The sequence below is a fragment of the Gobio gobio genome, assembly GCF_949357685.1.
Source record: "Gobio gobio genome assembly, chromosome: 17".
NCBI lineage: Eukaryota > Metazoa > Chordata > Actinopteri > Cypriniformes > Gobionidae > Gobio > Gobio gobio.
The window spans coordinates 1871285-1887934 of record NC_137110.1 but is presented as its reverse complement, the minus strand read 5'-3'; the positions used below and the strand labels follow the sequence as shown (position 1 = coordinate 1887934).

The following is a 16650-nucleotide window of genomic DNA, read 5'->3' as shown; positions in this document are numbered from 1 at the left end:
CCCAGGGTTAAATCAACCCATCCCCAGGGTTAAAACAACCCATCCCCAGGGTTAAAACAACCCATCCCCAGGGTTAAAACAACCCATCCCCAGGCTTAAATCAACCCATCCCCAGGGTTAAAACAACCCATCCCCAGGGTTAAATCAACCCATCCCCAGGGTTAAATCAACCCATCCCCAGGGTTAAAACAACCCATCCCCAAGGTTAAATCAACCCATCCCCAGGGTTAAATCAACCCATCCCCATCCCCAGGGTTAAATCAACCCATCCCCAGGGTTAAAACAACCCATCCCCAGGGTTAAAACAACCCATCCCCAGGGTTAAAACAACCCATCCCCAGGGATAAATCAACCCATCCCCAGGGTTAAAACAACCCATCCCCAGGGTTAAAACAACCCATCCCCAGGGTTAAATCAACCCATCCCCAGGGTTAAATCAACCCATCCCCAGGGTTAAAACAACCCATCCCCAGGGTTAAAACAACCCATCCCCAGGGTTAAATCAACCCATCCCCAGGGTTAAAACAACCCATCCCCAGGGTTAAATCAACCCATCCCCAGGGTTAAAACAACCCATCCCCAGGGTTAAAACAACCCATCCCCAGGGTTAAATCAACCCATCCCCAGGGTTAAAACAACCCATCCCCAGGGTTAAAACAACCCATCCCCAGGGTTAAAACAACAAATCCCCAGGGTTAAATCAACCCATCCCCAGGGTTAAAACAACCCATCCCCAGGCTTAAATCAACCCATCCCCAGGGTTAAAACAACCCATCCCCAGGGTTAAAACAACCCATCCCCAAGGTTAAATCAACCCATCCCCAGGGTTAAAACAACCCATCCCCAAGGTTAAATCAACCCATCCCCAGGGTTAAAACAACCCATCCCCAAGGTTAAATCAACCCATCCCCAGGGTTAAATCAACCCATCCCCAGGGTTAAAACAACCCATCCCCAAGGTTAAATCAACCCATCCCCAGGGTTAAAACAACCCATCCCCAGGGTTAAAACAACCCATCCCCAAGGTTAAATCAACCCATCCCCAGGGTTAAAACAACCCATCCCCAAGGTTAAATCAACCCATCCCCAGGGTTAAAACAACCCATCCCCAGGGTTATATCAACCCATCCCCAGGGTTAAAACAACCCATCCCCAGGGTTAAATCAACCCATCCCCAGGGTTAAATCAACCCATCCCCAGGGTTAAAACAACAAATCCCCAGGGATAAAACAACCCATCCCCAAGGTTAAATCAACCCATCCCCAGGGTTAAAACAACCCATCCCCAGGGTTAAATCAACCCATCCCCAGGGTTAAAACAACAAATCCCCGGGCTTAAAACAACCCATCCCCAGGGTTAAATCAACCCATCCCCAGGGTTAAAACAACCCATCCCCAGGGTTAAAACAACCCATCCCCAGGCTTAAATCAACCCATCCCCAGGGTTAAAACAACAAATCCCCGGGCTTAAAACAACCCATCCCCAGGGTTAAATCAACCCATCCCCAGGGTTAAAACAACCCATCCCCAGGGTTAAATCAACCCATCCCCAGGGTTAAAACAACCCATCCCCAGGGTTAAATCAACCCATCCCCAGGGTTAAAACAACCCATCCCCAGGGTTAAATCAACCCATCCCCAGGCTTAAATCAACCCATCCCCAGGGTTAAAACAACCCATCCCCAGGGTTAAATCAACCCATCCCCAGGGTTAAATCAACCCATCCCCAGGGATAAAACAACCCATCCCCAGGGCTAAATCAACCCATCCCCAGGGTTAAAACAACAAATCCCCAGGGATAAATCAACCCATCCCCAGGGTTAAAACAACCCATCCCCAGGGTTAAATCAACCCATCCCCAGGGTTAAATCAACCCATCCCCAGGGTTAAATCAACCCATCCCCAGGGTTAAAACAACCCATCCCCAGGGTTAAATCAACCCATCCCCAGGGTTAAAACAACAAATCCCCAGGGATAAATCAACCCATCCCCAGGGTTAAAACAACCCATCCCCAGGGCTAAATCAACCCATCCCCAGGGTTAAAACAACCCATCCCCAGGGTTAAATCAACCCATCCCCAGGGTTAAAACAACCCACCCCCAGGGTTAAAACAACCCATCCCCAGGGCTAAATCAACCCATCCCCAGGGTTAAATCAACCCATCCCCAGGGTTAAATCAACCCATCCCCAGGGATAAATCAACCCATCCCCAGGGTTAAAACAACCCATCCCCAGGGCTAAATCAACCCATCCCCAGGGTTAAAACAACCCATCCCCAGGGTTAAATCAACCCATCCCCAGGGTTAAAACAACCCATCCCCAGGGATAAATCAACCCATCCCCAGGGTTAAAACAACCCATCCCCAGGGCTAAATCAACCCATCCCCAGGGTTAAATCAACCCATCCCCAGGGTTAAATCAACCCATCCCCAGGGATAAAACAACCCATCCCCAGGGCTAAATCAACCCATCCCCAGGGTTAAAACAACAAATCCCCAGGGATAAATCATCCATCCCCAGGGTTAAAACAACCCATCCCCAGGGTTAAATCAACCCATCCCCAGGGTTAAATCAACCCATCCCCAGGGTTAAAACAACCCATCCCCAGGGTTAAATCAACCCATCCCCAGGGTTAAAACAACAAATCCCCAGGGATAAATCAACCCATCCCCAGGGTTAAAACAACCCATCCCCAGGGCTAAATCAACCCATCCCCAGGGTTAAAACAACCCATCCCCAGGGTTAAATCAACCCATCCCCAGGGTTAAAACAACCCACCCCCAGGGTTAAAACAACCCGGCTCAGGGTCAGGCTCAGGGTCAGGGTTAGGGTCAGGCTCAGGGTCAGGCTCAGGGTCAGGCTCAGGGTCAGGCTCAGGGTTAGGGTCAGGCTCAGGGTCAGGCTCAGGGTCAGACTCAGGGTCAGGCTCAGGGTCAGGCTCAGGGTTAGGGTCAGGGTTAGGGTCAGGGTCAGGGTCAGGCTCAGGGTTAGGCTCAGGTTCAGGCTCAGGGTTAGGGTTAGGTTCAGGGTCAGGGTCAGGCTCAGGGTCAGGATCAGGATCAGGGTCAGGGTCAGGGTCAGGATCAGGCTCAGGGTCAGCATCAGGGTCAGGGTCAGGGTCAGGCTCAGGATCAGGGTCAGGCTCAGGGTCAGGGTCAGGGTCAGGGTCAGGCTCAGGTTCAGGTTCAGGATCAGGCTCAGGGTTAGGCTCAGGGTCAGGTTCAGGGTCAGGATCAGGCTCAGGCTCAGGGTCAGCATCAGGGTCAGGCTCAGGGTCAGGCTCAGGGTCAGGTTCAGGTTCAGGGTCAGGATCAGGCTCAGGGTTAGGCTCAGGGTCAGGCTCAGGGTTAGGGTCAGGCTCAGGGTTAGGGTTAGGCTCAGGGTCAGGCTCAGGCTCAGGATCAGGCTCAGGGTTAGGCTCAGGCTCAGGCTCAGGGTCAGGATCAGGATCAGGATCAGGGTCAGGGTCAGGATCAGGCTCAGGGTCAGCATCAGGGTCAGGGTCAGGCTCAGGGTCAGGATCAGGGTCAGGCTCAGGGTCAGGGTCAGGCTCAGGTTCAGGTTCAGGATCAGGCTCAGGGTTAGGCTCAGGCTCAGGGTCAGGGTCAGGTTCAGGGTCAGGGTCAGGATCAGGCTCAGGGTCAGCATCAGGGTCAGGCTCAGGGTCAGGCTCAGGGTTAGGCTCAGGCTCAGGGTCAGGCTCAGGATCAGGCTCAGGGTTAGGCTCAGGCTCAGGCTCAGGGTCAGGCTCAGGGTCAGGGTCAGGCTCAGGGTTAGGCTCAGGCTCAGGCTCAGGGTCAGGCTCAGGATCAGGCTCAGGGTCAGGCTCAGGGTCAGGCTCAGGGTTAGGGTCAATTTTCAGACAGGAATGTTATTCCAGAATCAACAAAAGATGTCTTGAGTGATGGTTGTCTGACATGTGGTGTGTGTTGTGTGTTGTGTTGTGTGTTGTGTGGTGTGTGTTGTGTTTCAGTGGTGAAAGTGGCTCCTCCTTGGGCAGTGGCGGTTCACGGGCTCAGTGTCTCTTGGAATTTCAGTTCTTCAAATTACGGTTCTGTGTTTGAGGTCCAGTTCAGATCAGCTGCCCAGAGCTGGACGGTGAGCATCGTTTTTGACAATTGCTTACACACGATTTCTACATTAGTGAGAGAATGGGCCGCTATCAAGAGTGTGTGTGTGTGTGTGTGTGTGTGTGTGTGTGTGTGTGTTCGCTTCTACACACATTAGTGAGAGAATGGGCCGCTCTCAGGAGTGTGTGTGTGTGTGTGTGTTCGCTTCTACACACATTAGTGAGAGAATGGGCCGCTCTCAGGAGTGTGTGTGTGTGTGTGTGTGTGTGTGTTCGCTTCTACACACATTAGTGAGAGAATGGGCCGCTCTCAGGAGTGTGTGTGTGTGTGTGTGTTCGCTTCTACACACATTAGTGAGAGAATGGGCCGCTCTCAGGAGTGTGTGTGTGTGTGTGTGTGTGTGTGTGTGTGTTCGCTTCTACACACATTAGTGAGAGAATGGGCCGCTCTCAGGAGTGTGTGTGTGTGTGTGTGTGTGTGTGTGTGTGTGTGTGTGCTTTCGCTTCTACACACATTAGTGAGAGAATGGGCCGCTCTCAGGAGCTCAGAGAACTCAAGCCTGTGCAATAAGACCAAATATTACACTAAATATTCCACACTCAACTGATAGTGGGATTATAACAAAGTGGAAGCGATTGGGAACAACAGCAACTCAGCCACAAAGAGCGGGGTCAGCACATGCTGAGGGTCACAGAGCGGGGTCAGCACATGCTGAGGGTCACAGAGCGGGGTCAGCACATGCTGAGGGTCACAGAGCGGGGTCAGCGCATGCTGAGGGTCACAGAGCGGGGTCAGCGCATGCTGAGGGTCACAGAGCGGGGTCAGCGCATGCTGAGGGTCACAGAGCGGGGTCAGCGCATGCTGAGGGTCACAGAGCGGGGTCAGCGCATGCTGAGGGTCACAGAGCGGGGTCAGCGCATGCTGAGGGTCACAGAGCGGGGTCAGTGCATGCTGAGGGTCAGCTCATGCTGAGGGTCACAGAGCGGGGTCAGTGCATGCTGAGGGTCACAGAGCGGGGTCAGCTCATGCTGAGGGTCACAGAGCGGGGTCAGTGCATGCTGAGGGTCAGCTCATGCTGAGGGTCACAGAGCGGGGTCAGTGCATGCTGAGGGTCACAGAGCGGGGTCAGTGCATGCTGAGGGTCACAGAGCGGGGTCAGCTCATGCTGAGGGTCACAGAAGTTGCCAACTTTCTGCAGAGTCAAGAGCTCCAGACCTCCAAACTTCTGTGGCCTTCAGATGAGCTCAAGAACAGTGTGTTGAGCTTCATGGAATGGGTTTCCATGGCCGAGCAGCTCATCCAAGCCTTACATCACCAAGAGCAATGCAAAGCGTGGGATGCAGTGGGGTAAAGTGCGCCGCCACTGGACTCTAGAGCAGTGGAGACGTGTTCTCTGAGTGACCAATCACGCTTCTCTGTCTGACAATCCCATGGACGAGTCTGGGTTTGGCGGTTGCCAGGAGAATGGGACTTGCCTGACTGCATTGTGCCAAGTGTAAAGTTTGGTGGAGGGGGGATTATGGGATGGTGTTGTTTTTCAGGGGTTAGTTCCAGTGATAGGAACTCTTAATGCTTTTTAATGCAATTTCATGCTCCCAACTTTGTGGGCCCAGTTTGGGGACGGCCCCTTCCTGTCCCAGCATGACTGACCAGTGCTCAAAGCGTCTCCATAAAGACATGGATGAGGAGTTTGGTGTGGAGGAACTGGAGTCCTGACCTCAACCCGATAGAACAGCTTTGGGATGAATTAGAGCAGAGACTGAGAGCCAGGCCTTCTCGTCCAACATCACAGATGAAGAATCCCCATAAACACACTCCTAAACCTTGAGGAAAGAAGAGCTGAAGCTGTTAGAGTTGCGACTCCATATTAAACCCTACAGATTAACAATGGGATGGCGTTAAAGCTCATGTGCGTCCCAACACTTTTGGCGATATAGTGTATATTGTAACTCATTCACACAGAAGATCTCTAGATGATGTCTTGCTTGTGTGTGTGTGTAGGATGTGAGTGTAAGAGAGACGAGTGAATCTCATCTGGAGCTGTCGGAGGATGATCTGCTCGTCCAGCATCAGTTCGTGATCAGGGTGAGGGTCAAGCGTGAGATGGTTAACGCCATCTGGAGCGACTGGAGTGAAGAGCACAGCTGGACATCTGAAGTGGGCCGGACGCCGCCCACACCCCCGGCTCCAGGTGACACACACACACACACACACACACACACACACACACACACACACACCTGTCCGACTGCACTGACCCTCACAGATGTGTGTGTGAGAGAAACACACTCACCTGCGCTGTGTGTCTCCTCAGGTGTCCCTCTGATTCTGGGGCTGGACTGGTCGGTCGCCGGGTTCATACTGACAGCACTCACTGTGGGCGTATCAGTGTGTGTCATTCTCATCCGCTGCCATAGAAACAAGCAGTGAGTGACGCTCAGAACACACACACACACACACACACACACACACACACTCCTTCACCAGAACTATAATAATAAATATAATGATAATGTTAACTATAACGATAACTATAACAATAAATATAATGATAACGATAATTATATATAATGATAACTATAACAATAAATATAATGATAACGATAACTATAACAATAAATATAATAATAACGATAACTATAACAATAAATATAATAATAACGTTAACTAGAACGATAACTATAACAATAAATATAATGATAACGATAATTATATATAATGATAACTATAACAATAAATATAATGATAACGATAACTATAACAATAAATATAATAATAACGATAACTATAACAATAAATATAATAATAACGTTAACTAGAACGATAACTATAACAATAAATATAATGATAACGATAACTAACAATAAATATAATGATAACAATAACTATAACTATAGATATAATGATAACAATAACAATAAAATAAAGATAACTATAATAATACATATGATGATAACGATAACTATAGCAATAAATATAATGATAACGATAACTATAACAATAAAAATAATGATAACAATAACTATAACGATAACTATAACAATAAATATAATGATAACAATAACTATAACGATAACTATAGCAATAAATATAATGATAACGATAACTATAACAATAAATATAATGATAACAATAACTATAACGATAACTATAACAATAAATATAATGATAACGATAACTATAACAATAAATATAATGATAACAATAACTATAACGATAACTATAGCAATAAATATAATGATAACGATAACTATAACAATAAATATAATGATAACAATAACTATAACGATAACTATAGCAATAAATATAATGATAACGATAACTATAACAATAAATATAATGATAACAATAACTATAACGATAACTATAACAATAAATATAATGATAACAATAACTATAACGATAACTATAGCAATAAATATAATGATAACGATAACTATAACAATAAATATAATAACGTTAACTATAACGATAACTATAACAAAAAATATAATGATAACGATAACTATAACAATAAATATAACGATAACAATAACTATAACAATAGATATAATGATAACAATAACGATAAAATAAAGATAACTATAATAATAAATATAATGATAACAATAACGATAAAATAAAGATAACTATAAAAATAAATATAAATATAAGGATAACAATAACGATAAAATAAAGATAACTATAATAATAAATATAATGATAACGATAACTATAGCAATAAATATAATGATAACGATAATTATATTTAATGATAATGATAACTATAACAATAAATATAATGATAACGTTAACTATAACGATAACTATAACAATAAATATAATGATAACAATAACTATAACTATAACAATAAATATAATGATAACAATAACGATAAAATAAAGATAACTATTATAATAAATATAATGTTAACGATAACTATAACAATAAATATAATGATAGCGATAACTATAACGATAAATATAATGATAACGATAACTATAACGAAAACTGTAACAATAAATATAATGATAACGATAACTATAACAATAAATATAATGATAACTATAACGAAAACTGTAACAATAAATATAATGATAACGATAACTATAATGATAACTATAACAATAAATATAATGATAACGATAACTATAACGAAAACTGTAACAATAAATATAATTAATACGATAACTATAACGATAATTATAACAATAAATATAATGATAACGATAAATATAACAATAAATATAATGATAACGATAACTATAACAATAAATATAATGATAATGATAACTATAACAATAAATATAATGATAATGATAACGATAACTATAACTATAACAATAAATATAATGATAACGATAACTATAACAATAAATATAATGATAATGATAATGATAACGATAACTATAACTATAACTATAACAATAAATATAATGATAACGATAACTATAATGATAACGATAACTATAATGATAACGATAACTATAATAATGATAAATCTGTCATCTGTGGCTTTGAATGCTGGAGGCTGTGGATATTTGTGTGGTTCATCAGCTGGAAGGGCTTCATTTATTGGATTATGAGTATATTCAGGATGATCTCATACGAGCAGTGATTGTGAATGATGATGAGTGACAGGACTCTTCTCCTTCCAGGCTCAACTCCTTCTACATCCCTGATCCCTCCAAATTCTTCGGGGATCTGAACTCTCATCACGGGGGGAACTTTACGGTGAGTCCCATGAATCACACACACACACACACACACACACACACACACACACACACACACACACACACACACACACACACACACACACACACTACCGAGCAAACACTTTTGGACGGTAGGATTTTAAAATGTTTTTAGGAGAAGTCTCTTCTGGGCACCAGGGCTGCATTTATTACAACCCCAAATCAGAAAAAGTGGGGACAGTATGGAAAACGCAAATAAAAAAAAAAAAGGAGTGATTTCTAAATTTACTTTGACTTGTATTTCATTGCAGACAATATGAACACAAAATATTTCATGTTTTGTCTGGTCAACTTCATGTCATTTGTAAATATGCATCCTTTCCTGTCATTCAGACCTGCAACACATTTCAAAAAAAGTTGGGACAGTAAAGCATTTACCACTTTGTAATGTTGCCATTCCTTTTCACAACACTTAAAAGACGTTTAGGGACTGAAGACACCAAGTGATGAAGTGTTTCAGGTGTAATTTTGTCCCATTCTTCCTGCAAACCAGTCTTAAGGTGGGCAACAGTTCGGGGTCTTCCACACATTCTCTATTGGAGACAGGTCGGGACTGAGGCAGGCCAGTCAAGTACCCGAACCCTCTTCCTCCACAGCCAGGACTGCAGAATGTGTGCAGAATGTGGTTTTGCATTGTCTTGTTGAAATATGCATGGACGTCCCTGGAAAAGATGTCTTCTTGAAGGCAGCATATTATGCTCCAAAATCTCGATGTACTTTTCAGCATTAATGGAGCCTTCACAGAAGTGCAAGTTACCTTTGCCAAGGGCACTGACACAACCCCATACCATGACACACCCTGGCTTCTGGACTTGTTGCTGGTAACAGTCTGGATGATCCTTTTCTTCTTTGGTCCAGAGCACACGGCGTCCATTCCTCCCAAAAAACACCTGAAATACTGCTTCATCTGAGCACAGTACACGTTTCCACTGTGTGATGGTCCATCCCAGATGCCTCGAGCCCAGAGAAGTCGACGGCGCTTCTGGACACTGTTAACATAGGGCTTCCTTTTGGCACAGTACAGTTTTAACTGGCATTTGTGGATGTAACTACGTATTGTGGTACTTGACAAAGGTTTGCCAAAGTAGTCCTGAGCCCATGTGGTGATATGGCTTCTAGATGACGATTCTTGATGCAGTGCCGCCTGAGGGATCGGAGATCACGGTTGTTCAGCTTAGGCTTGCGCCCTTGTCCTTTACGCACTGAAATTCCTCCAGATTCCTTGAATCTTTTAATTATGTTATGCACTGTTGAATGTGAAATATCCAAATCTCTTCCTATCTTTCTTTGAGGAACATTGGTTTTAAACATTTCAATAGTTTTCTCACGTATTTGTTGGCAAACTGGCGATCCTCGGCCCATCTTTGCTCCTAAAGGATTAGACCTTTCTTGGATGCTGCTTTTGTACCAAATCATAATTACAATCACCTGTTTCAAATCACATCATTATTTAACCATTTTACCTCATTACTAGCCCTAAATTGCTCCTGTCCCAACTTTTTTTGAAATGTGTTGCAGGTCTGAATGACAGGAAAGGATGCATATTTACAAATGACATGAAGATGACCAGACAAAACATGAAATATTTTGTGTTCATATTGTCTGCAATGAAATACAAGTCAAAGTAAATTTAGAAATCACTTCTTTTTTTATTTTTTTGCGTTTTCCATACTGTCCCAACTTTTTCTGATTTGGGGTTGTAGATCCAAAACACAGCATTTGAATATATTTAAAAATGTAGTTTATTCCTGTGGTCAAAGCATCATTACTCCAGTCTTTTTGATTCCATTTATGATTATTATCAATCATATTTTTGAGGAAACAGCGATACATTTGATTTCTCAGGATTCTTTGATGGATTTTTCTAAATACATAAAAAATCTTACCGATCAAAATCTTGTCCGTTCGCTCTGTTCTGCTTGTTCTGACGCCCGTTCTCTCCATCAGTCTTGGCTGGGGCCGATTTTATCGCGCGAGAGCTTCATCAAAGTGAACACGGAGTTCGTGAGTCCGGTCGAGGTCCTCAAGCTGCAGGACGCCTGCGAGTCCAAGAGCACACACACACACAGACACAGCGGCGGCCTGCAGGACGGATGGGACGGCACCAACAAATCCTCCAACTTCTCCAACTCCACCTACTTCCTGTCCCAGAGCTCCAAGGGGCCGAGCGACACCCTGGAGCCCTGCTCGCCGCACTCCTCCTACGGGCCAGCAGGGGGCATCAGCGGGCCGGAGCCGGTTCTGCAGCGCGCCGCTGAAGAGAAGGACGGAGCGAGTGAGCTGGAATTCTGTCCAAAGACACTGGAGAAGCTCCGCCTGGACACTCAGAGTCCGGATTCAGGGTTCGCCGGCGGGGCCGAGGACAGCATGGAGGAGGCGGAGCTCCTGAGTCCCCTGACCTTACACCTGCCCGCTCACCTGACCTTACACCTGCCCGCTCACCTGCCCACGCCTCAGCCCGTCATGCACCCGCTCCTGGGCTTCAAGCACACAGCCGGTCTGAGCCCGATCCCTGGATTCATAGACCTGGACCTCCAGAGCTCCTGCGGGATGCTCGAGCCCTCTAGTGGCGATTACATGCCAGTGAAGAATGTGCAGAGTTAAAGAGGTTTTAATGTTGTCTGTGCATTTTTGATGCTTTCAGACGTGTGCAAATCCATCAGTCAACACCATTGCTGAGTGTTTTCTCCTAAAAACTGACCCACAGTCTCAAAAACACATCAGCGTGTGGCTCTGTGAGCTGAGTGAGTGCGTGGAGGCGGGGCTCATTTGCATATTCATGGGATTGTGCATACTAAATGAGGCAACGGTGTCGAGTTACATTCAAGCTATCTTAAGGCATGAAGATTTTTTTTCTTCTGGATTTTTAAAAAATAAGTGTCATTATGGTGATCAATGATGAGTTTTAAGGGATACAATTATATAAAACATAATTTTTCTTTTGCACTTTCATAATGGTGAATAATGAGAGAATGATGAGTTTAACTCTTTCCCCGCCAGACTCATTTTCACAAAATGTTCATGGCCCTTAGAATATTTAGTTGTATGAATATCTGACCATGCAATATATTGAAAGACAAATTAGCTTTTAAACTTTTAAACTAGCTAGGGATGCATCGATATGTACATTTTGTCCGATATTGATAATTCTTTATATTCGAAAGCCGATAACCGATATTTTGGCCGATAAATCTAAATCCAAATTATGATATCCTTTTTGAGAGCCTGATTACAAAAACTAAAGTCTCACCATTAAAGGATTAGTTCACTTTTAGATAAACTTTTGCTGATAGTTTACTCACCCCCATCTCATCCAAGATGTCCATGTCTTTCTTTCTGCAGTCGAACAGAAATTAAGGTTTTTGATGAAAACATTCCAGGATTTTTCACCATATAATGGACTTCAATGGGCTCCAAACGGTTCAAGGTCCAAATGACAGTTTCAGTGGTCATAGATGTATACGTAGATGCCTCATTAGCGCCTCCACGGATCAGTAGAATGAGGCATCTACAATCGATATATCTATGACCACGCTCGTATTTTGACCTCACTCAGCAGAAGTTATGGCGGAGCTCAGAGATGATCACGTTCATCTGATAAGAGGTAAAATAATAGCATAAATACTGCTGATGGTTTGTCTAGATAAGACCCTTATTCATCATCTGGGGTCGTTTAAAGCTGCACTGAAACTGTCATTTGGACCTTGAACCGTTTGGAGCCCATTGAAGTCCATTATATGGAGAACAATCCTGGAATGTTTTCATCAAAAACCTTCATTTCTTTTCGACTGCAGAAAGAAAGACATGGACATCTTAGATGAGATGGGGGTGAGTAAATTATCAGCAAAAGTTTATCTAAAAGTGAGCTAATCCTTTAATTCCCAAACACACAATTATGATGTTCTCATATGTAGCTGATTTGAATGATTTCAATCATATTTCCAGCGATTCAAACCCATCATGATGAACAGTGTCTCAGCTGAAGGAAATAATACATTATTTATAAGCTTTACGATATCTGTAAAATGTTCTTATTGAACCGATAACATCCGACAACGATACCGATACGGTGGCCGATATATCATGCATCCCTTATTCCAGCTTATCACCATTTGAATATGGGTGTTTCATTTAAAAAAAAACAACAATTTGAGAAAAAAAGCTGAGATTATCACATAGTTTTACATGTGCGTCAGCAATGCTTCGATCCCTTTTTCTGCTTCTTCTTCTCCTGTGTTTTGGTCAGGAAAGCGCCCCTGCTGGATAACAGTGAAAACACAGTCAATGGTGGGGAAAGAGTTCATATTTACCCGTTTCTCCACATAAAGTCTTGGGGCCATATTTTAACCATCTGAGCTCTGAGGGAGCGTCTGAATCCACTTCTGCTGTTTGACGACGGGACAAACGGTCGGCTCATGATCTGAAGGGCCGTCCCTCGTCTCTTCATGAGTCATGGCTGTGTTTGGGGCGTAACGAGCAATAAACCAATCAGAGCCTCATCTCCCTTTCCCTTTAAAAGCCATGAGAGGATTCACTATTGACATGAGGAGAGACTGAACGCTTCTCCAGAGTGTGTGTGTGTGTGTGTGCTGCGGCGCGTCCCTGTGTGTGTAATAATCAGAGTGTGTGTGTGCTGCTGCGCGTCCCTGTGTCTTTAATAATTAGAGTGTGTGTAGTCTTGTGACATGATTGGATCAGGTGAAGGACGGTTTCCAGTTCCTTTCCACTAAAATTCAACCGTGCAGTTTACAATGTACAAACCTTTTAAAACGAGCTGTTCATAAAATTATAATAGTTTCAGATGAGAGGATTTATTATATGTTATCGTAATATATTATTTTAATTTATTCAATGTTTACCAGCAGTGGCTTTCATGCTAAAATTAGATGGAAACACAAAACTAGAGGGAATGTGTGTGTGTGTGTGTGTGTGTGTGTGTGGCTTGACACAGTCATTTATTGCTGTTATTGTCATTTTGTTTATGATGTTTTCATCTAGTTTTTAATTTGCATGTATTTTTGATAAAAATGATGCCTGCTGTTTTGGAGGAATGTAAGAGAAGTTGTTTTCAGTGCTGCTAATTATTATATTAAAGCATATTTGTGCTCTGAATATGTGTGTGTTTCTCTCAGTTATGACGGGTCAGTCTCTGACTGGAGATTAAATAACTGCGTATAAAAGCATCTTTCTAGACACAGTGTCAGCCCAGATCTGGATCATCTCGTACATGTGGATTCAACAGGACCCGGATCACAGCAGACACTTAACTCATGTTATTCTGTACTAGCTCATGTTTCATATATATATCTTTATATCTCACAATTCTGACTTTATATCTCACAATTCTGACTTTATATCTCACAATTCTGACTTTATATCTCACAATTCTGACTTTATATCTCACAATTCTGACTTTATATCACACAATTCTGACTTTATATCACACAATTCTGACTTTATATCTCACAATTCTGACTTTATATCTCACAATTCTGACTTTATATCACACAATTCTGACTTTATATCTCACAATTCTGACTTTATATCTCACAATTCTGACTTTATATCACACAATTCTGACTTTATATCACACAATTCTGACTTTATATCTCACAATTCTGACTTTATATCACACAATTCTGACTTTATATCTCACAATTCTGACTTTATATCTCACAATTCTGACTTTATATCTCACAATTCTGACTTTATATCTCACAATTCTGACTTTATATCACACAATTCTGACTTTATATCTCACAATTCTGACTTTATATCTCACAATTCTGACTTTATATCTCACAATTCTGACTTTATATCACACAATTCTGACTTTATATCACACAATTCTGACTTTATATCACACAATTCTGACTTTATATCTCACAATTCTGACTTTATATCTCACAATTCTGACTTTATATCACACAATTCTGACTTTATATCACACAATTCTAACTTTATATCTCACAATTCTGACTTTATATCTCACAATTCTGACTTTATATCACACAATTCTGACTTTATATCACACAATTCTGACTTTATATCTCACAATTCTGACTTTATATCTCACAATTCTGACTTTATATCTCACAATTCTGACTTTATATCTCACAATTCTGACTTTATATCTCACAATTCTGACTTTATATCTCACAATTCTGACTTTATATCTCACAATTCTGACTTTATATCTCACAATTCTGACTTTATATCTCACAATTCTGACTTTATATCTCACAATTCTGACTTTATATCTCACAATTCTGACTTTATATCTCACAATTCTGACTTTATATCACACAATTCTGACTTTATATCACACAATTCTGACTTTATATCTCACAATTCTGACTTTATATCACACAATTCTGACTTTATATCTCACAATTCTGACTTTATATCTCACAATTCTGACTTTATATCACACAATTCTGACTTTATATCACACAATTCTGACTTTATATCACACAATTCTGACTTTATATCTCACAATTCTGACTTTATATCTCACAATTCTGACTTTATATCACACAATTCTGACTTTATATCACACAATTCTAACTTTATATCTCACAATTCTGACTTTATATCTCACAATTCTGACTTTATATCACACAATTCTGACTTTATATCACACAATTCTGACTTTATATCTCACAATTCTGACTTTATATCTCACAATTCTGACTTTATATCACACAATTCTGACTTTATATCTCACAATTCCGACTTTATATCTCACAATTCTGACTTTATATCTCACAATTCCGACTTTATATCTCACAATTCTGACTTTATATCTCACAATTCTGACTTTATATCTCACAATTCTGACTTTATATCTCACAATTCTGACTTTATATCTCACAATTCTGACTTTATATCTCACAATTCTGACTTTATATCACACAATTCTGACTTTATATCACACAATTCTGACTTTATATCACACAATTCTGACTTTATATCACACAATTCTGACTTTATATCTCACAATTCTGACTTTATATCTCACAATTCTGACTTTATATCTCACAATTCTGACTTTATATCACACAATTCCGACTTTATATCACACAATTCCGACTTTATATCTCACAATTCTGACTTTATATCTCACAATTCTGACTTTATATCTCACAATTCCGACTTTATATCTCACAATTCTGACTTTATATCTCACAATTCTGACTTTATATCACACAATTCTGACTTTATATCTCACAATTCTGACTTTATATCTCACAATTCTGACTTTATATCACACAATTCTGACTTTATATCTCACAATTCTGACTTTATATCTCACAATTCTGACTTTATATCTCACAATTCTGACTTTATATCACACAATTCTGACTTTATATCTCACAATTCTGACTTTATATCTCACAATTCTGACTTTATATCTCACAATTCTGACTTTATATCTCACAATTCTGACTTTATATCTCACAATTCTGACTTTATATCTCACAATTCTGACTTTATATCTCACAATTCTGACTTTATATCTCACAATTCTGACTTTATATCTCACAATTCCGACTTTATATCTCACAATTCTGACTTTATATCTCACAATTCCGACTTTATATCTCACAATTCTGACTTTATATCTCACAATTCCGACTTTATATCTCACAATTCTGACTTTATATCTCACAATTCTGACTTTATATCTCACAATTCTGACTTTATATCTCACAATTCTGACTTTATATCTCACAATTCTGACTTTATATCTCACAATTCTGACTTTATATCTCACAATTCTGACTTTATATCTCACAATTTTGACTTTATATCACACAATTCTGACTTTACATCTCACAATTC

The 16650-nt window shown here is 41.3% G+C and overlaps 1 protein-coding gene across 1 annotated transcript in view; it reads left to right on the top strand.

Moving 5' to 3' along the window:
* Positions 1 to 13914, top strand: part of LOC307141008 (uncharacterized protein) — a 19207-nt gene extending 5293 nt beyond the window's left edge. The window contains exons 6-10 of the mRNA XM_079840896.1: positions 3972 to 4096; positions 6070 to 6259; positions 6383 to 6494; positions 8707 to 8782; positions 10753 to 13914. Of these exons, the coding sequence (XP_079697022.1) occupies positions 3972 to 4096; positions 6070 to 6259; positions 6383 to 6494; positions 8707 to 8782; positions 10753 to 11409 (1160 nt within the window). The 3' untranslated portion in view covers positions 11410 to 13914. The remainder of the gene's footprint in view (positions 1 to 3971; positions 4097 to 6069; positions 6260 to 6382; positions 6495 to 8706; positions 8783 to 10752) is intronic.
* Positions 13915 to 16650: the final 2736 nt, after the last annotated feature.